Raw genomic sequence first — 22,258 nt, 5'->3', positions numbered from 1 at the left:
GTCCTGTGGCTGGTGAGATTTCTTAAAGCAAGAAACAATGATATTATATACCTGAAGCTCACTAGAGTTTGGGGTAAGGGACACACATATCTGTTTTTATAGTTTACCTGTTTAGTTCATAGATTAGTTCTAAATCTTAGAAAATCATTGAATCTTTGGTTTATTAACAGGATGATAGCTGAAGAACTTCACCAAGTCATCCAAGGCCTAACAGGCTTCAAGGGTGTTGTTTGTTAATGATTCCTGAGTAGTCTATTGGGTAATGGTTTTGAGGTCTTTTTATCTTTGGATCTCCAGTTTTAACTTAGAAAACTTTGTTACTCTTGTTTTTGAACAAACTCCCCAGGGACTTTCATGGCAGTCCAGTGGTTAAGATTCCACACTTCTAATGCAGGGGGGCACAGGTCTGAACCTTGGTCCAGGAACTAAGATCCCACATGTTGTGGAGCCTGGCCAACAAACAAACAAACCAAAAAAACTAACTGTCCAGCTTTCATAACTATCTGTGGAAACATAATAAAAACTATGTGGGTGAAAGTCCTTGAACAATGTGTCTCTAAGCCACAGACATTCTACTTTCAAACTTGCAGCCTACAGGTCTCTCTTGTTCCCTGTAGGCCCTGGTGTGGCGTCTGTGTTCTGCTTGACAGCTGATATGTTCACCTCTGAAGTGGCTAGTCCAGAAAATAGTGCTTGTCTTGATTAAATGGAATCACAAGATATATTGACATCCATGTAAACAGTATAATTTAAGTATTTTGGACAAAGTAGTCTCAATAATTTTAAGCACACAAGAGTATGTGACATTAATAATCTCTTGTTAAACTAAATGATATCTTTTCTTTCCTAGCTCCTATAATAGCAAAAGTGGTCAAAATGAGATGATAAGCACAATTAGAGAGTTCCCTTGCTGAATTAATATGTCCCTCCATCTGAAATACAAAGAAAGTGTGCAAAGAATAAACAGGTTAGAGACTGCAGATTATTTTTATTGGTGTAAATAATGGTATTGAAGATTCAAAAGTACATATTTCCATTCAATACTGCAAACATTTTCTTTTTACCCACTCTTGGGTCAATAGGATGCAACTCTGTTCCAGACTTTGATGTTCAAATACTCTGATTTCCAGCACTTATATGCAGCATTGATTTCTCCATTTAATGCAATATCCGTAATCATACTCAATATCATCACAAAATGGTTTACATATTCCTTTAACTTCTTGGCATCTCTCAAATCTATACTTTGGTTCAAGTTCACTTCTGGCTGCAATCAAGAAAGACATCTTAGAGATCAATCTAATTTTTCATAGGGGGGACTTTTTACTCAAGGGTAAAAGAAAACCTGTTCTAGTCATGAGATCATGTGCATAGGAGATGGAGCATTTGAGATGTAAAATTGTCTTATAATACAATTTACCAATTATTTCTGACAATAAACAAGATAAAAACATTTTACTTACATATACCTTTTACCTTACCTTACAGTTCACATCAGTATTAAACTTCAGGTGGCTCCCAGCGGCTCTTGCTCTCCTATCTTTTTTTTTTCTTACTTTATTATTAAGAGCAGATTGACTTTCCCGGACTTTCATTAAGATGGTGTTTATAGTTCTTAAAAAGCCTATAATTTTCATTTTCATGTTTTCTCACTTTTAAAAAACCTATCTTTATTTCCTTATAGTATCATTTGTTCAATACTTTGTCAATTCCAGATCTTACTCTTAACTGAAATTGTTTTCATTATACCAGAGCAAATGGATATATTCCTATTAACAGTCTACATAACACAATTTTGTACTTCACTGTATGTTATTTTTTTTGAACACTTGTTGCAATACTTTATTCTTGCAGCCAAAATATAAACACATATATGACAGTTATGGTTTCTTCCGATTCTTTGTTTTCTCTTACTTGATAAATATATATTCTGGATGACTGTAACACAGTAGGCATGAAAATACTTACTCATACAGTCATTTATTAAAAACTAAAACATTTATAGATGCACATAGGAAAACAGTGTTGTTGCACATTAAGTATTTAGTAGAAAGTGGAGCCCCCTGATAGCCTCCTAGTTTGTTGTGAGTCATTTGGGACAATGCAAAGAAAGAAGTTTTGAGATTCCAGATTCACAGCTTTGTATTCATACATTAAATTATATTAAATAGAAGCAAATAGTTTTGGTACTTTAAAATTTTATTTTTCTTAAAAGTTTAATTTAAAAAGCCAGTTGTAAAGCAATGAATGCTTTAGAAGACACTCTGATGGTCAAGCTTATTTTTTTTTCCTTCAATTTTATCATGGTACTTATTTATCTTGGATAAATCATCCACTCATCTGCTCTACAGAATGTAATAAACATAGCTACCACACATACATTTTGAACACTAAATATTGCATATGTATGTGTCAGAAAAAAAACAGTAGAATAATTCATTAAAGTCTCCCACCCCTCCAGGTCATCACAGAGCTCCAGACTGGGGTACCACACAGTAACTTCTCACCAGCTATCCATCTTAGTGTATGTGTGTTGATGCTCCTATCTTTTTGAAAATCTTTTGTCAGGGTACTACTTTTTAAACTAATCAATATTCCTGAGACCTTAATATCTTGTCAATCCATCAAATCCATGTTGATTAAAATATATTAAATTCATTTTCTAGTCCTTATAACAACCTCACAAAGAATATATTGTTGTCATGCTCATTTTGTAGATGAGGAGAAGGAAAAGAGAGTATTTAAATAGATGACTCAAGGTCAACCTAGAAATAGTGAATTATTTTGCCAGGGTTTGGATTTAGAGTAATTGAGTTTCTTGTGATATCCTGCTCAGTTTTAGAGGTGATCTTTAAACATAGATCAGACCTTAATGAACCTGGAAAGTTTGAGCAGTGTTCCTTCTTAAGAGCTGGAAATTCACTAGACCAGTCTTGGTCTGTCAGTTATATATTCTAACCGTTAAGTCTAATATTTTAAAGGAATTTTTAGAAGAAAGTTAATGTCTTTAAGATGGTTTTTTGCTCAGATATATCAAGATTAAAAACTTTGGAAACCAGCAAAATATATAAGTCCCAAGCTGGTAATAAATACAGTTCTGTGGTTTGCGAAAGATATTGAGAAAAATACTTTTTGATAGAAGAAGTCAATGTAATAAACAAGATAATCTTGGGAAAACAAGAAGAAAGGATACTCAGGGATGAAATGCTAGAGGCCACGGCATCCAAGAGACTAATAAAATGGGGACGTCAGATGAGATTGGGCACATTCAGGGTGGTATGGCCGTAGAGTAGAGCAATTAGCCTCCAACTAATAAAAATAAATTTTAAAAAAATGAAAAAATAAAATAAAATAAAATGAGGAAGTCAGTTAATAATTGTCAATATGGTGACCAATTCCAGCCACATGTAGAATTCCAGCAAGATGAAGAATTAAAACAGGCCTTTGGATTTGCTTTTAAGAAGACATTTATAACATTAACAAGAAGATTTTCAGTTAATTGATACAGGTAAATATATTGGAGAGAACAGTATATAAGATTTGACAACGTGGAGGCTATGAGTCTGGGCTGCTTTTTAAGAATTTTGGTCAAGAATAGAAAGATTAGAAAATAGCTTAAAGGAAAAAAAAAAACTCTTAAAATTTGACTAACTCTACTTTTAACATATCCATAATTCCTCATTTTTTTGGGGGGGTTACCACCCTGGACCAAGCTATCATTATATATTACCATATTATTTCAATATCTCCTAATCATGAAAGCACTTCAGAGATGTCTTTTTAAAACACAATTCAACGAATGTTTTTCCGCTGGCTAAAATCCACTGGCTTTCTCTCAGAACAGAAGGCAAGATCCTCTCTAGTTCCTGCAAGGCTCCGACTAATCTGTATGTACATTTCCTTTCTGACCAGCTCACCCAGGACTCTCTTTCTAAGTCACTCTTGCCCAGCCACCCTTGCCTCACTGGCATTTCTCACAAATCTCAGGTATGTTCCTATGATCACATCTTTGCCTTTTTCATTTTTTTTGCTGTAATTTCAACTTCTTAATAAGGGACCCCTGAAAAACCCTTTTAAATTACTACAGCCCAACATCCTTTTGGGGTCCCTACCTCTGTTTAATTTATTACCTTCTAATATAATTTGCTTATGTACTATGTGTACTGTTTGTATTTTTCTCTACCTCTAAAATATGGCTCCACAAATCTAGGGATTTTTGTGTTGTTTATTGATGTGTCCCAATCTTATCACATTAAGGCTGACACACAGTAGGTTCTCAACTAGTATTCATTGAATTGGTAAACAAATGAGGGGGTGAAGAAGGCAGAATCTAACTCACTTATTGTCAGTATTATGAGTTGATGTTGATCTTCTTGGGGGCAGATCCCCTGTGCTATTCATAAAATTGAATACTACTTAAAACTCAAGTTTATAAACAATAAATGAGTGCCTTAAGACAGAAGCTGTAATTTTTTTAATCTTCAAATCTAAAACCCATGACATCATACCTGGGAAGAAACAAGTCATTAATCAGATGCTGTCTAAATAAATCACTAATTGGAATTAGATTTTGTTCTTGCCCAAGGACACTGAGGTGAAATAAATTCTGAGATAGATTGGGTTTGAATGCATGATATCAGGACTGGATGGTAATTCTTCTTTTCCTAGTCCTGCCCTTGAATTTCATGTTTTCAACATGATGCTTTTAACTGATTAAGTGTCATTGAGCTACTGAATAACAGCAAAAGTATCCGATACCCTGTGGGGTCTATTTCATCAAGGCCAATTGAGACTTACGGGAAACTAAAAATAAAGGGAAATATATAATGTCGTGGAAATTTAAATTCTGGGCCAAAGGAGCAGAAAGTGTAAACTTTCAGCTCTTGAGAGCTAACTAATTTAAGATTATTTAGCTGTTTGGTCCATAAATGTAATGAAAATTACAGTACATGAGCAAGAAAGGTACCAGAAATCTTCCCATTTATAAGCACTTTTGCTTTTTTCTTTTTTGCTAATAAATTCTGAAGACAATATGACTAATCTGTGACATCTTTTTCTTTTCTGACTGCAGAACTTCATTAAATTCTAGAGAATTTTCAGTTTATATCATACACAAAAGATTTCTGCAAGGAAGAATATTAATTTCGTACTTGATATGCATGGGTTTACCTTCTTCAAGATTATCACATTTGTGTGGAGGCTGGCAGCTTGAATATACACTGATTTAGACAAGGAGAGACCAAATAAAAACTTTAGATGGTTTTGGTTTTCTCTATCAAGAACTGAAAGATGGAAGTTCTACTAGCACAGACTAATGCATGTTCAGAAATGCCTCAAATGTCTTCTAAGGAACCTTTCACCATCTAACATTTCTTGCTAGTCACTAAAAAACTCAATTCTTATTTGTTCCATATTAGTAGTATATTAGGCTTCTCAATTCTATTTTACAGGTCTTGAGGTAATGATGACCCAGTATCTGGTGGTAAATAATACTCAAACTTTCACCTCAAGCATTTAATTTTACTAATATCCTCCTTCATGTGGCTGATATATGTACTATTCAAAAGTTAGGCTAATTTTTTTTCTGGAGTCATCAATGTATCATCATCTCTAACTCATTTGTAATAGCATTCTTTTTAAAAGAAATCATTAATAGATACTTGTTCTCACAAATATCTAATTTGTTCTCATAAAAACAAATAGATATTTGTTTTCATAAAAAAGTAGATATTTGATCTCATAAAACATGGGAAGTTTATTGGTTATCTGAAAACACTGCTGATTTTTTTATTTCCATTTATATCTTTACATATCTGTGAGAAAGAGTGCTTAATTATAAACAAATGACTCTAAACCATGAGAGATTTTGCCCCCTAAAGGAGATATTTAACAATGTAGATAGACATTTTTGGTTGTCATGATTAAGGGGAAAGGGTGCTATCAGCATCTGATTGATAGAGGCTTGGGGTGGGGAGAAAAATCTTGCTACTAAAGGCAGAGTGCAGGACAGCTGCCACAACAAAGAATTGTCTGAACTAAAATATCAATAGTGCTAAGGTTGAGAAAGTCTTTTGAAATGAATGTTGTAAAAATACTTTTGAAGATATTTACACTAGAAGGCAACACATTAAACAAAGTCTATTTTAAGTTATTAAAATGTGAAAGAGTGCAGGTAAGCCTCTAATGTATGCCCAGCAAATAACTGTTTCCTAATGGGAGCTCCTGGGCTTCCCTGATGGCTCAGCTGGTAAAGAATTGCCTGGAATGCAGGAGACTGTGGTTCAATTCCTGGACCTGGAAGATCCGCTGGAGAAGGGATAGGCTATACACTCCAGTATTCCCTTGTGGCTGAGCTTCCCTTGTGGCTCAGCTGGTAAAGAATCTGCCTGCAATGTGGGAGACCTGGGTTTGATCTCTGGGTTGGGAAGATACCCTGGAGAAGGGAATGGCTACCCACTCCAGTATTCTGGCCTGGAGAGTTCCATGGACTGTATAGTCCACAGGGTCACAAAGAGTCAGACATGACTAAGCAGCTTTCACTTTCAATAAGAGCTCATGTTTATTCAAATAATTATTTTTAAAAAACAAATTCAACTTTAAAATAAAATTGAAACTAAAAATTAAACAGTCTCTTGTGGAAGAAATATATCTAGAAATTTTATCTAAATAGGGAAAAATGATTTTTCCATGCATTTCCAGTAATAGATAATGTTCAGTATGCACGTAGACCCTTAGATCTCATATTTGTATTTAGAATATGGGAGGAGACACAATGGTAAAAATATCAAGAGAGTAGCTGGGGCCTGGAAATACTTGTATCCTTCTGAGTCCAAGTCCGGTACAAAAGTCTCCGCTCAATAGATTTCTTTTTTCTTTAGTTGAATGATCAAAGAATTATTTATTTTAGGAGGAAGGGAAATTTCTGTTTTCTTATTCTGTTGTGGTATTGATGATTTCTTTTAAAAACAATTCTGAGTTGATACGATTTACTAAATTGTATTCCTAAAATCATAAAAGAAGAAGAATTTGCATGTTTTGAGTAGAAAATGCATGATATGTATGCATTGTTGAGAGGACTGTGGGGAAAACTACTGTTGGAGCTTCAGAGGAGGTAATGAGAGGAAGTCTGGCAGAGTGGAGCTGAAGGCGGAAGATCCCGCCTCCTTCCATCTGCGGCCTGTGTCTCCTCAGACAGGCTCACCTCTCAGGATGGAGGAGCTGAGTTCAGCTGTTAGTCATAGTTTCTGACTTCCTAGGTCAGAATTCTCTTTTATGAAATTATTTTCTTCCCTTCACACTCCCTCTTCATTCTCCTGATACAGATTTTTTTTCTTCACTATATAAACAAATGGGTAGACACTGGAGTGATTGGGACTTTCCTCCGCTCTTCTGTTCTTACACTCTCCCATTCTCTCACTGCACCTCTGTCTCTCTCAGGAGACACTTGAGAGATCTGTATCTCAGTGTCTTACCTCACACATTCAGTGGATTTATACTTCTTTCCATGGGATAGTCTATAAACAGTGTTTCATAAAATAACAGCACATCTCCATGGAGGCACGTATCTCAGAAATTAGATGGGTCACTACCTCTGACCTAGGGTTTCTTCCAACATTGTTTATGCCAAATAGCACAGGGCATATAGAAATGTGAATAGTTCTTGAAGAACTTGCATAAAATAAATCATGCTTGTTTCTGGTACCAAGAGATCATGAGAAAATAAAAGGCACCAGATGCGTGTGTGACATAGAACCACTTCTGAATGGTTCATTATTAAATTTTATTTAAATCTTTGCACACAATAGTGATACACAGGCCTGGAAGGATGTACAGAAAGGCTGTGAAGGAAGACAGTAACACTGGTCCCTTCTTCTTGGAGCATGTGTCTCTCTCTTTTCTTCTGTCATCTTTACTTCTGCAAGCAGCAAAGAGATCCAGGTCTTATGCAGTAAGCAATCCTAACTTCAGATGCATGGCACTGATTTTTACATCGACCGTTACCCTTTACGCACTCTCTCCTCATATCCACGCTACCATACTGTGGAAATTTTTTTCTTGCTGTAAGAAGGAAACAGTGACTGAAATTAGCAATCTAACTATGACACAAATATTTTCAAAGGAAAATATCTGGCTAATTCATTTCAATGTATGACCAAAACCACTGCAATGTTGTAAAGTAATTAGCCTCCAACTAATAAAAATAAATGGGAAAAAAAAAGTAAAAGGAAAATATCTGAGAAGCAAAAGAGCACGTGATGTGGAATTCACTCAGTTGTGTCCGACATGGGGTTGTGTCATGACCCTGTAGGCCTGTCTCGCCAGGTTCTTTGTCCATGGAATTCCCCAGGCAAGAATACTGGAGTGGGTGGCCGTTCCCTTCTCTAGGGTATATTCCCTACCCAGGGATTGAACCTGGCTCTCCTGCATTGCAGGCAGACTCTTTACCATCTGAACCACCAGGAAAGCCTGCAAAAGAGCATAGAATAGGACAGAAAAAGAAACCTCCTAACTTATGACTGTGAAAATCTTACTGAGGAAGTTTAAGTGAATGCACTGTCCTTTGATGCAAGGTAAATCCTGGATATCAGAAAGTGTCTTGGACTGCAGTTAGGTGGGCCAACTTGCTTTTTTACAAGTGACTGAATAGCAACAGTAGGATAGTTCCAGGTAACAGTAAAAGTCCACATAATTTATCTCTTACTCTCACACACATTTAGACTGAACACAATGGACCAAAGCATAGTAATTGTGCTTTGTGAATTCTTCTACTAGAGATTTCTATTGCAGCTTAGTTTCACTTTTTTTTTTTTAATGGAAGGAGACGCAATGTTAGACAGTTTGTCTGAATTTCTACAACTCTCTTGTGTATCTTGAGATTTACTTCCCCCCGAAGGAGTGAACTTATACATATGTTTAGTGTCAGCATTTATTTTTTAAAAAAGAAGAGAGGCTAAAAGATGGGTCCATTTTTGGCCATAATATGATTTTTAAAGTTACTAGTGCTCCAAGCTCCATGTTTTATCTTGTAGTTTGGAGGTTGACTCTCACTAGAAGTTGATTATTTAGGATAGTTGGGAGTACTCAGGGAATTGAGAGATGCTGGACTGATAGCCTCCAATATCTATTCTAAGTCAATCTATTTTAATTTCATATTTCACCTTATCTGCTAACCCACGTACTTTCAGAAGCCCTTTATTCTGGAGACTTTTAAAACATTAACATCACTTTTGATAGGCATGCACCTTAAAATACAATGAGATTAAGGAGAAATAGCATGGGAGAATCCTAAATTTTAAGGTCAGACTTAAATATTTACTGTATATTCATGGTATGAAAGCAAACAAATCTTGCCACTAGTTTCTGTCTTTAATTAAGGTTTGGTGTCCAATAATTCCTTTAAAGCCCATGCCTTTCTGTTTAGATATTCTGTCTATATTTCCAACAGTTGGTGGTGAGTGGTGATACTTATTAATGGGTCCATAGACTTAGAAATTCTTTATCCATATTTTTGGTATAAATGGCTGGCATAAAACCTACCTCTTCTATTAAAAATTAGCTGTCTTCTCACTATTACTGAAGCAATGCAGATTATGACACAATTTATAGTCAAAAAAGTTACTCTGCACAGTTTAAAGACTAACTTCTAAATATCACTATTCATTCCATAATTTTAGGGGAGTTATTATTATCAAGCCCATAAATGATTTGCCAGTGATATAAACTTGAATCACACTCATTTTGACAAGATTTCTGTCACATTTAACCCCATTGTCCAATATGCCATCCTAAACTGACCACATCCCTTACTTTCCCTTGTTTTATTTAACTTTTCTAAAAATACTATTGTTTTCTTTTTCCTGATTCTCACCTCTAAATATGAGTATTCCCCAAGCCTGTATCCCTGGGTCACTAATACTCATCTTTGCAAGCATCCATCTATTCATTCAACTGTTAAGTTCACTTCCTGTCAAACTCTGTGACAGCACCCAGGGCAGGATTTCTCATCCTAAGAACTATGGACCCTTTGGACACTTCTTTGCTGTGGGATGTGATCCTATTCAGTGAAGGATATTTAGCAGTATCCTTGGCCTCGACCCATTAGATGCCAGTAATACCAGGAGTACAAACTAAAAGGTCTCCAGACACTACCTAATGTCTCCTTGGCGGCAAAGCTGCCCCTCATTGGAAACCACTGTTCTACATAGAGAACAAACCTGCGAACACCAAGGAGGGAAAGGGGAGATGATGAACTGGGAGACTGGGTGGACACATTTACACCACTTTGTATAAAAGAGATAACTAGTGAGAACCTGCTGTGTGTCACAGGGAACTCAGTGCTCCGTAGTGACAAGGCGGGGTACATGTATATGCATTAGGATTCACTTTGCTATAGAGCAGAAACTGACACAGCATTGTAAAGCAACTAAATTCCAATGAAAAATAAATAAATAAATCCGTATGTCCTTGGGAATAAAAAGGAAAGAAGATCACTGTTCTAGCAATGTGGTGATAAGCCAAACGTACAATGTCTCTGTCCTCAGAGACACTGTTCAAATACTATCTTCTCTCTGAAATTTCTGTAGATCACTTTCAGGAAAGTCATCTCTCTATTGCTCTCACAAATTCTTCATAGCGTCATTCATCTGGCATCTAGAGCATTTTCACATGTTAAGGAATTTCTTTAAACAATATATAAAACTCTACTTAATATTTTAAGTTATAAAGACATGCATGGCATCTCCTAAAGCATCTGTTCAACACATAATTTGTTTTTGTTTTCACGGACTTGCTATCTAATTTCTTAGACTATCATTAACCTTCTTGAAAACAGGGGGAAAATCATGATTACCGTTTTTTGTACAAAGCTATACTGTCCTATAGCCAAAGTACATGGCAGACTTAAAGAAAAGTCATTGTTATCAATAACAGAGATTTGAACTTGAGCCTTTATAACCTCTAGAAAATGAAGAGGAAAGCTAAGTGACTTCAATGGAAATTTTTTTGCATGGAAAATGTATGGATTTTTTTTCTAAACACTTTTTCATCTGTAACTGTTGGAGTGGAAAATAATGAGTTTTTCTGTCTCGACTTTGAGTGAAAATTTTCACCATCTGAAGGTGATATACAAAAGAAACAACTGAGGAACTCCAGAGTCATATATAAGACATTTAATTTTATCCAGTTTAGTTCAGCCACCGTATGTTGGTTAACTACAAGGTGAAAGAAAACATTCTTATTGCTTTATTATTGTCTAAAAGTATCTAATTTTCACATATACATTTTCTAATTTTATGAAGAAAATATGTATCTTGATTTATTTCTTTTATATTTTTATCACTAATGATAGAATTTCTCTAGAAGTTTGGTATGTATGTGATTAACTATATAATGGCCTCGCTTTGAAACTACAAGAAAAAAATATACAAAAAGTTAGTATCACTGATATTGTAATCTATACCACTGTATCTCCTCAAGTGGTATATAATTTCTAAGTCTACTGACACATAATTTAAAATTTGTTGGTAAACTAATGAATAATATTAGCCATTATTAGGAGCACCTGATATAGCTGTTATAAGGAAAAATTAAGCCAATAAAACATAAAAACACTTGCCATAGTGATCTACTAATTTTAGCTAATGTTGAAATTAAAAGAAGAAATTTAAAAAGATTTATCCCATGTTAAAAGCTATATGAATCTGTGTAGAATTTCCTTTTGGTCCCTTCGAGATATGGAAAAAATTCAGAGATCCTTTTTCTAACAAGTTTTGAATGGATGTAGAAGTTATTTCCTTAGTTAAATTAACAATTGATTGTATTATTTTGTCACTTTCCTGATGTTTTGCCCCTATATAGAACTTTCTCACTTACAACCTTTAAAAGATAATTTATCAGTTTATTATGTGAAAATTTTTTATGAAATGACAAAAATGAAAATTGTCACAATGGACTTGATAATATTCATAAAGAAAGAATAAGTTAATTCATTCTTATACATCTCTATTACAATTTCCACTTGTCCTAAAAATGTCAGCTTCTTACTACAAAAGAATATTTCCCCAGAGAGTGAATTGAGCCTAATTTCAGTGCCAGTAGTATAAATTGGGAAGATTTGAGCTTACTCTTTCACGTTAAACTAAACTCTTTCAGGAGAAGGGAAAACTCAATGATCTCTCCATCTCCAAAACTTACTATTTTATTTCTGTACAATTCAAACTTACACATTAATTCAGAGGAAGAGAATCTTGTAACATACCTGATGTGAAGAGATAATCCTTGAGGGGGAAAATCTCATGAAAAATATAGCTCATGTACAAGTTATTACACTCAACATTCATGTGATCTGAAAGGCCAACGAGGGACATGATTTGCCTGTAGTACCAAGGACGGAATATTAAGAAAGTCTTCCTATACTGGAAGTAGACTGAAATAGCTTAAAAAGAAGAAAAAGGTAAATAGTTCTCTCTCTAATACCGCAGCATCTACCACTTACCAGTTGATTATGTCAAAGAATATGTTTTTCAGCAAGAATTGACTCTGTTTCAGGATGAAGGTGATGAGGCTAATGAATTGATCTTGCAATTTTGAAATCATTTTAGATTTATGGAAGAGTTGCAAAGAGAAGAGAGACCAACTTCCCTTGGGGTAATATCTCACTTATCCATGATACGTTTATCAAAACTAAAAAATTAATATTGCTGTAATACTGTTAAACTACATATTTTATTCATATTTCACTAGTTTTCCCACTATTGCCTTTTTTAATGTTCCAGTGTTCAATTCAGAGTACCACATTGCATTACCATAACAATATTTTAATCCTTATATTATTACTATAAGCTTAACAAGGAAAAACTGATGCTTCCTCAGATTCATTAGCACAAGTATGCCCATAACCATTTCTATGTTACCTGGTAGAATTGTGACCCCAAAGAGTAGAATAAAGAAAAAGAGATGAATCTTCATGGTAGAAAGTTTCTTAGGGAAAAAAGGGCCAACAGATCTTCTTTTTCAAGTCGGGTGTTTTCAAATAAGGAAACAGAGAAATCTTTTATTTATAGATCCTCCTGGGAAGTGGTTTTAACTACTGAGGCTTACCAATAGCAAGAACATTTGTATGCTTGATTGAATAGTGCTGTGTTCAAAGAACAGGGTCACAAAAATCATTATTAAATTTTTTCATAAAAGTAAAACCTACTTGTGTTACCCTAAATAGACTCTCATGAAAATACAATCTTTAAGGAACTTCAAAGGATATGTGTTTGGATTGCTAAAACAATCCAAAGTAAAAACATGAGAGTAATACAAATCCTCTATTACATGTTACATATAATGCTAAATATTCTAATGCTCCTAGTATTAAATTATGTCTCAATGTCTGAATTACAGGATTTTAGCTAAAAGTCTAAAGGAATTACAGTTAAAAGTTTCTATTGATATCTCTTCTGTTAACAGATGAAATCAATGAGAACTAGGGATGGGGGTTGAATGACATTTCGATTCACATAATGTGTAATTATTTAAAGTAACATGATCATTCTGGAGTTGCTAATGAGTAAGGAAAATTACACAATAGGTTTTTAAGTATGAAATGAATTTCATGTAATAAATCATCTGATTTCACAATTCTAGGTTCAATGGTTTTAATTCTGTTTATGGAACTAGAGGTGATTTCTGATCCAATTTGCACACTGCCCAGGTCTATTACTTCATATATGTGAGAAAGAGCTGGAAGTGCTACAAGCATCCAGAGCAATTAATTGATTCTATCCTATCACAGAGTCAAGAGAGTTTCTAGGATACTCATTCTTAAACTTCAGCTACATCTCAATCCCCTAGAGGGCTTATTAAAAACAGATAGCAAGACCCCACCTCAGCATCTCTGATTTAGTAATTCTAAAATAGAGACTGACAAATGCATTTCTAATAAGATCCTGGTATGCTAATACTGCTAAAAGCCTCCACATATTACTCTAGGAAACTGGATCCATACACTCTACAAAACATCAGAAAAACAAACCAGAGAGTCAGAATCTGTGTCATAGTTTGGTAAAGAATGTGAAGCTGCTTAGAGAGTCTCATCAAATCCTCTCATGTTGCAGTTAAAAAAAATCACAGATTTAAAGAATGCATCCCCTCCCACTAATCTCACCACCACATTAACAGGCCCCTGAATCATAATAGATGATTATAGATAAAAGAATGGCAAGGTTTAGAATATTTAAGAATGAATCTCTAGGAAATTCAAAAACAACAAGAGAGACCAAATGTGAAAGTTTCAATCAGAGATACTTTCAAAAGACCTGACCTATTTTCTACAATAACTCTTAAGTTATTTAAACTTTTCTAACCACTGTCCTGTCAATCTGCTGGGTAGGGATGAGATGAATAAATTATTACGAGAGGTGAAAGACATGCAAGATTCCATAGATGAATGAGAGCCAGTGGGGAAGGATACTGTAGATCACTGGTCCTCCTTATCCTATTCACTCCTCAGACAGGTCAAAGAAACCCTAAACACTCTTGCTCTGAAAACAACTATCCATTAAATTAAGTGATAAAATGTACCACTTCACATTTGCCTTTCTGTAGCACTCAGTTATATGGCTCCTGACTGTCAGCTTACAGAAGGTGAAAAGCAGCGTACACATAGTTGGGACAGCTACAGGTGGTACATGGGGACAATCTTCTTCTTAAAGAAGGATTGGTGTGCAGAATAGTAATCTGATTTTTTTCCATGCAATTTCATTGAGCAAGGACACAACTTACAAAGCAAAGACTTCACCTATATTTTCTTCTGGAAATTTTAGTGTTTTAGCTTTTTATATTTAGATTTTTGGCATATTATGAGGTGATTTTTACTTGTGGAGTGAGATATGGAATAGCATGGATAAACTGAGCCCAGCAAAAAGACCAACGCAGGGTAAGTACAGAATACAACTTTAATGAAAATACATTTTTCTAAAAAAAAAAAAAGAAAGAAAATAAATTTTCTATCACTAAACACCTGGTAGAACGGCTAGTAGAATGGCCAAAATTCAGATCACTGACAACTTCTGGGAGGATGTGGAGCCATGGGAACTCTTGTTCATTTCTGGTGGGAGTGCAAAATGGAAATAGCCACTTTGCAAGACAAGTTGGTGGTTTCTTACAAAAATAAACATACTCTCACCGTACCATCAAGGGGACCTGCTCCTTGATATCTAGTAAAAGAAGCAGAACATTTATGTCCACGTGAAAACCTTCACACAAATGTCTGCAGTAGCTTATTCATCATTGTCAACATTTGGAAGCAACCAAGATGGCCTTCAGTAGGTAAATGGATAAACTCTGATATATTCAGATAATGGAATTATATTCAGTGCTTAAAACTAAATTAACAATCAAGCCATGAAAAGATATAGGGGAATTAAACATGTATTACTAAGTGAAAGATACTAGTGTGAAAAGTTACGCACTCAATGATGCCAACCCAATAGTATGACATTTTGGGAAAAGCAAAACTAGGGAAACTAAAAATATCAATGGTTGCTAGTCATCAAGGCTATATATTATCATCCTGCTTATTTAACTTACATGCAGAGTACATCATGCAAAATGCCAGGCGGATGAAGCACAAGCTGGAATCAAGATTGCCAGGAGAAATATCAGTAACCTTGGATATGCGGTGACACCACCATTATGGCAGAAAGCGAAGAGGAAAGTGATGAAAGTGAAAGAGGAGAGTGAAAAAGCTATCTTAAAACTCAGCATTCAAAAACTAAGATCATGGCATCCCTTCCTGTCACTTCATGGCAAATAGATGGGGAAACAATGGAAACAGTGACAGACTATTTTTTGGGCTCCAAAATTACTGCAGATGGTGACTGTAGCTGTGAAATTAAAAGACACTTGCACCTTGGAAGAAAAGTTATGACCCACCTAGACAGCATACCCACTCCAGTTCTCTTTCCTGGAAAATCCCATGGACAGAGGAGCATGGTAGGCTACAGTCCATGGGGTCGCTAAGAGTCGGACACAACTGAGCAACTTCACTTTCACTTTTCACTTTCATGCATTGGAGAAAGAAATGGAAACCCATTCTAGTGTTCTTGCCTGGAGAATCCCAGGGATGGGGGAGCCTGGTGGGCTGCTGTCTATGGGGTCGCACATAGTCAAACACGACTGAAGCGACTTAGCAGCAGTAGCAGCAGCAAACAACATATTAAAAAGCAGAGACATTACTTTGCCAACAAAGGTTTGTCTAGTCAAAGCTATAGTTTTTCCAGTAGTCCTGAATGGATGTGAGAGTTGGACTGTAAAGAAAGCTCAGTGCCAAAGAACTGATGCTTTTGAACTGTGGTGTTGGAGAAGAATCTTGAGAGTCCCGAACAGCAAGGAGATCAAACCAGTCAATCCTAAGGGAAATCAGTCCCGAATATTCATTGGAAGGACTGACGCTGAAGCTGAAACTCCCATACTTTGGCCACGTGATGTGAAGAACTGACTCACTGGAAAAGGCCCTGATGCTGGGAAAGATTGAAGGCAGGAGAAGGGGGTGAAAGAGGATGAGATGGTTGGATGGCATCACTGTCTCAATGGACATGAGTTTGAGCAGGCTCCAGGCATTGATGATGGACAGGGAAACCTGGTGTGCTGCAGCCCATGAGGTCGCCAAGAGATGGACATGACTGAGTGACTGAACTGAACTGAACTGAGTGGTTATGGAGGAGGAGAGGGATGAATAGGCATAACAAAGGGTTTTTAATGCAGTGAAACTACTCTGTATGACACTGTAATGGTGGATGTCATTATACATTTGTCAAAACCCATAGAGTGTACAATTCCAAGAGTGGACCCTAAGGTAAAGTATGGAATTAGGGTGAAAATGACATGTCATTGTAGTTTCAACAGTTGTAATAAATGCATCACTCTCCTGGGGGAAGTTTACAATGGGGGTTGCTAGCATATGTGGGAGGAGGTGGTATGGGGGAAGTCTCTGTACCTTTCTCTCAATTTTGCTATGAACTTAAAACTGCCCTGAAAGGCAGTCTATTAAAAAATAAAGTAAATTTTAAAAAACAGTTTTCTTGTCTCATGGAGAGAAGTGTCATTATTTAGAAGTTTAAAGAAATGCTTGGATATATAAAATCCAAATGAATAGGCACATTTTTTTTTTTAAAAAATTGGTAATAGAAAATGATTGAAAGCACAATTAGGACATAAAGCTTTAAGCTTTAAAGTTTTAAGTAAATTGAAGACTATTATTAAAGACATTTCTGCAAAAAAAAAAAAAAAAAACCCACACAAAACCCAAAGAGACAAGTAGCTTTACAACAATAGGCACAGACTACAAAGAGGAATTTTTCAAAAGATTGCATTTTTCTCTGCAACCTTACAACTAGTAATCTTATAAAAGATTTAATACTAGTTGTAGCACAAAGAATTATAGTAAATTCTAAGTGATATAATAATATGAATTTGCATTTCCACATCAATCGGGAATAAAAAGTTAAAAGTCATGAATACAACTTGCTTTATTAATAGTCCATATAATGGCATGCATGTCTAGTAAATTATTTCAACAGTGACATTGAGGAAGGTGGTTGCATAGGAATTCCAAGATTTTCAGGCCACTAACTAAAGGTGGATTCAAACCTTTTCATATGGATTACACTAAATAAGTGAGTTTTATCATTATCATATGTGCTTGAACATTCTGATTTTATAAAGCCAGGCCTGTCCACCTAGGTGTTTTGCCACCATTTCTAATAGCTAACAGACAATTATTAATGGTAATGATTCCTATGTAACCTCAAAACTAAAATTGCCACTAGACATGGAGGCATGAGATATGTCCTATCTCTATTGTTAATTGACTTTTCTTCACTAAACTTCAAATGAGGCAGATATAACAGAATGTAAAGAAATAAAATCATAGATAAATAGTTTCCCTGCACGTCCTTATTTGACTCTTAAATATTATTATTTAACCGATAAGTTAATTCTTAGGAGATCATATAATCAGACACACTTGGAATCTTCTCAAAATGAGAAACTTGAGCTATGCTTACCTTATCAAAGAAGGCCTCATCTTCTGTTAGTTTTTACTATTTGCCTGTATAAATTCTCTGAAGATTCCTTACCTTATACCTTTTCCTTTTCCTGCTCCATAAATTAAGAATTCCTAATTATTTAGTTTTGATCTTTTGTTCTAGTCACTATACATCCAATCATTCAGTTAATATTTAATTGAGCATTTACTATATGTCGCATACTCTGCTGGCCTCTATCAGAGATCAGGGAACAAAATAGATGCTTTCTGCCTTCATGGAATTTGTTCAGTACCAAATCTCATCCATCCTATGTAATACCTTCCTGAATACTTTTTAAAAAAGTGATTACATATACACACCACTATATATGAAATAGGTGACTAATAAGGACCTCCTGTATAGCATAGGGAACTGTATTCAATACTCTGTAATGGCCTATATAAGAAAAAAATCTAAAAAGAGTGGGTATATGTATGTGTATATATATATAGGCAATGGCAACCCACTCCAGTACTCTTGCCTGGAAAATCCCATGGACAGAGGAGCCTGGTGGGCTGCCATTTATGGGGTCACACAGAGTTGGACATGACTGAAGCGACTTAGTAGCATATATATATATATATAAAACAGATTCACTTTACTGTACACCTAAAACTAACACAACATTATAAATCAATTATACCCCAAGAAAAATGTTGTAAAAAGGGATTATCTTCTCCTTTGACAGCCATAGTATTTTAATTAATATTAATTGATTAATACTTTTGGCCTTACAAACAACAGAAATTTATTCCTCACAGTTCTGGAGTCTGGGAAGTTCAAGATCAAGATGCTGGCAGATACGGTATCTGGTGAGAGCCTGCTTTCTGGTTCATAGAGAGCTTTAGTTCATACCTTAGAAGTTGTGTTATAATCAGGACTGCCAGCCAAGCACACAGCCATGATAATATTCTTAGATTTTGCTAGAAGCTTCAATAAGGGCAAACCTTTATGCTAGATTATGCAGTAAGACTGCTGCTAACCTTTTCCCTTCAAAGCCATCCTTCAGTCAACAGATTCTTGAGCTTAGCTTTGCCTTATCATATAGGTATGCATATATACATGTATTCTATTGTTTTTTCCAAGAATTATGTACATACAAGGAAAATATTAAGATTAGAGATGCTGATAACAAGCTGATAGAATTATGTGATGTGAGAAAATATCTTAAAAACACAACACAAAACAAAAAGTTGCAATTATAACACTTCAAAGTTATTATTACCATAAGCTTCAGAGATTTATTTTCTCTTTCTTCATTCAAATAGTTCCCTTCTATACTACCATTTGGAGTTATTTTTTCTCAAAAGACAAGCTATGTTACTTGAATTATTTTTATTTTTAGAATTCTATCAATAAACAGAGGGAAAGTGTAGCTAAGAAAGTTACAATGACTTCACATTTCAAAGCTCTTGCAACCATTTTCACTAGTTCCAGGGATAACACATACCTTCCATCTCTCATAAACTTTCTCTCCACTCTTGTCTCTTCTAAAAGAATGCTTGATATACATCATGAATCATTGACAGCATGCTTTTCACATTAAACAGAATTGTCCCCAGAATTTCATTTAACACAGTAGTCTGAAGGTGGAATTTTCTCATTCTATTGCTATTCCCAAGTTCAGAGCTCTATTCTGTACTCTTGACTCTTTCCTCCTAGTAGGCACAATGTTCATGAAGGGTTCAGGTTGAAATGTATTTTATTTAGTCCTTTATTTATTAGAGATTTATGAACAGAAACACGAGGCTGTGAATGAAGTAATAGATGTAATGAAGTAGTGAGAAGACAGTTCATGTTGATCCTCTTTCTGTGAATAGGTCTCTTCAATTATTTATACTTCTTAGGCTTACATTGTCTAATGCAGCAAAGCGATGTAGACACATCACAATATACCATCCTGAATTCATTTCCACCACATTTATTTCTACAGTGACCACCAAACATTATACATGCACGTGTCAGATTAAAGATAGAGTGGTGCTCTTTACTTTCAGCTGAAAAAAAAAAAAAAAAGGATGAATGGAATTAATTATCCAGGTAAGAAATATATGTATTTAAAAGAAGCAGCACAGGCCACAGAGGGGAGAAAAAGAAACTTTCTCATTTTTTCATTGGAAATTTTCTTCTCTTTTTCAGAGCAAGTCAAGTAAATCAGAAAATATCTGATTCCTAATATAGATGTCACATTTCTACAAATTTTGATTGATTAGGTATTGACTCAATAAGGGATACATGGAAAGCCTGCAATTTACTAATGCCTTTGTCCTCTAGAGCCACTAAATATGAGTGGTCCAACCAATCTCTAGATTGCTTTAGATATTGTCACCATTTTTGCAATATTATTTCTTCCAGTTCAATAACACAGGTTATCTTTCCATTATTTTGTATCATTTCAATTTCCTTCATCAATGTTTTATAATTTTCAGATTATAGGTCTATGACTGCTTTGATCAATTTTATTCCTAGGTATTTTTTATCATTTTTGATGTGATATTAGTGATCAGCCTGTTCAAATTGTTTATTCTTGATTTAGTCTTGGCACGTTGTCTAGAAATCTGTCCATTTCTTCTAGTAGTCTAATTTGTTGAAATATAACTGCTCATAATATGGTCTTATGACTTTTTTGTATCTCTGTGGTATTGATTGATATCACTGACTCAATGGCCAGGAGTTTGAGTAAGCTCTGGGAGATAGTGAAGGACAGGGAAATCTGGCGTGCTACAAGTCCATGGGGTGCCAAAGAGTGGGACATGACTAAGTGACAGAACAACAATAACAACAGTTGACTGATAATGTTGTTTCTTTTAGTTCTTATTTTGTCTGTTTAGGTCTTTTCTGTTTTCTTCTTGGTAAGCCTGACTAAAGGTTTATCTTTCCCAAAAAACAGTTCTGTCTCGTTAATCTTTTCTATTTATTTATTTATTTTTTTGTCTCTGTGTTATTCACTTCTTCTCTGATCTTTATTATGTCCTTTCTGTTGACAGAGCTTAGTTTGTTTTTCTTTTTTAAATTCTCTTAAATGGTATGTTAGGTTATTTGAGATTTTCTTGTTTTCTGAGAAAGGCCTACATTGCTATGACTTTCTCTCTTAGAAATGCTTTTGCTGCATCCCATAGATTTTTAAAAATTGTGTTGGCATTTTCATTTATCTCAAGGTATTTTCTGATTTTTAAAATTTTTTCATTGACCCATTGGTTTTTTAGTACTATATTTTTTAGTATCCACATGTTTCATTTTTTCCTATTTTTCTTTCTGTAATTGATTTCTAGTTTTATATTATGTGATAGAAAAAATGTTTGATATAATTTCTATCCTTTTAAATTTGTTGAGACTTGTTGTGTGGCTTGGTGTACAATTTATCCTGGAGAATGTCCCATATGCACATACAAAGAATGCGTAGTCTGCTGATGGGGCTAGAATGTCCTATAAGTATCTATTAAGTCCAACTATTCTATTGTGTCATTTAAGACCACTATTGCCTTATTAATTTTCTGTATGGATGATCTATTGATGTAAATGGGATGTAAAGGCCCCTACTATTATTGTGTAATTGTCAATTTCTCCCTCTACATCAGTTAATATTTGCTTTGTACATTTAGGTAGTCCTATGCTGGGTACATACATGATTACGAGTGATCATGCTCATTTCCCATATTTTATATTTTCAGTGTCATTTTACATCTTCATGTTTGTCCTATAGCTGTTCATTTCAATTATGGTGGCTTCTGCAATTTTTATGTCTTTAAATCTTCACACTAGCATATGGAAGTGGTTGGTCCTCAGCCCTAACTATACATTTGTCTTTCTTAGTGGTATTTTCCTTTTTCTATAGATTCTTACTTCTTTCTACTTAGAGAAGAAATTTAGGGTAGTTTTAGTATTGTTGAACTTTTTTAATATTTTCTTTTCTGAGAAGTTCTTTACCTTTTATTTGGTTCTAAATAACCATCTTGCTGGACAGAGTACCATAGATAGCAAGTTTTTCCCTTTCAGTTCTTTAAATATATCATGCTACTCCCTTCCATTTGCAAAGTTTCTGCAGAAAAATAAGCTGAAAGCCTTGTGAGAGTTCCTTTATGAATGACTCTGTCTTTTTCTTGCTGCCTTTAGAATTTTTTTGTTTGTTTATAAACAATGGACATTTATTTCTCCCTGTTTTGGAGGCTGCAAGTTTAAGGTGA

General features: G+C 34.9%; 2 protein-coding genes across 4 annotated transcripts in view; both read right to left on the bottom strand.

Annotated features, from left to right (window-relative positions):
• Window positions 1–1,040: 1,040 nt before the first annotated feature.
• LOC110137678 (beta-defensin 110-like) lies at window positions 1,041–1,470 on the bottom strand. The gene has a single exon (XM_020894215.2). The coding sequence runs from the start codon at window positions 1,284–1,286 to the stop codon at window positions 1,134–1,136; it is 153 nt and encodes a 50-aa protein (XP_020749874.1). The 5' UTR covers window positions 1,287–1,470; the 3' UTR covers window positions 1,041–1,133.
• A 6,346-nt stretch (window positions 1,471–7,816) lies between these two features.
• The window catches only part of LOC110137680 (beta-defensin 110), a 54,427-nt gene continuing 39,985 nt past the window's right edge, over window positions 7,817–22,258 (bottom strand). The window contains exons 1-2 of one of the 3 annotated variants that reach the window (XM_020894219.2): window positions 12,912–13,245; window positions 7,817–8,058 (exon numbers count right to left, since the gene is read on the bottom strand). In XM_020894219.2, coding sequence (XP_020749878.1) covers window positions 7,910–8,058; window positions 12,912–12,966 — 204 coding nt within the window. In that variant the 5' untranslated portion in view covers window positions 12,967–13,245 and the 3' untranslated portion in view covers window positions 7,817–7,909. Of the gene's footprint in view, window positions 8,059–12,911; window positions 13,246–17,498; window positions 20,072–22,258 lie in introns of those variants that run through there. The other 2 variants (XM_070456325.1, XR_011483882.1) reach the window with 2 other exon arrangements.

The sequence above is a fragment of the Odocoileus virginianus genome, chromosome 27, assembly GCF_023699985.2.
Source record: "Odocoileus virginianus isolate 20LAN1187 ecotype Illinois chromosome 27, Ovbor_1.2, whole genome shotgun sequence".
Lineage (NCBI taxonomy): Eukaryota > Metazoa > Chordata > Mammalia > Artiodactyla > Cervidae > Odocoileus > Odocoileus virginianus.
Note: the sequence above shows the minus strand (reverse complement) of the source record. Positions and strands in the feature narration are given on the sequence as shown.

What these genes read in the sequence shown, in the direction of transcription:
- LOC110137678 (XM_020894215.2), bottom strand. Translation starts at nt 1,286, where the DNA reads ATGTCTTTCTTGATTGCAGCCAGAAGTGAACTTGAACCAAAGTATAGA.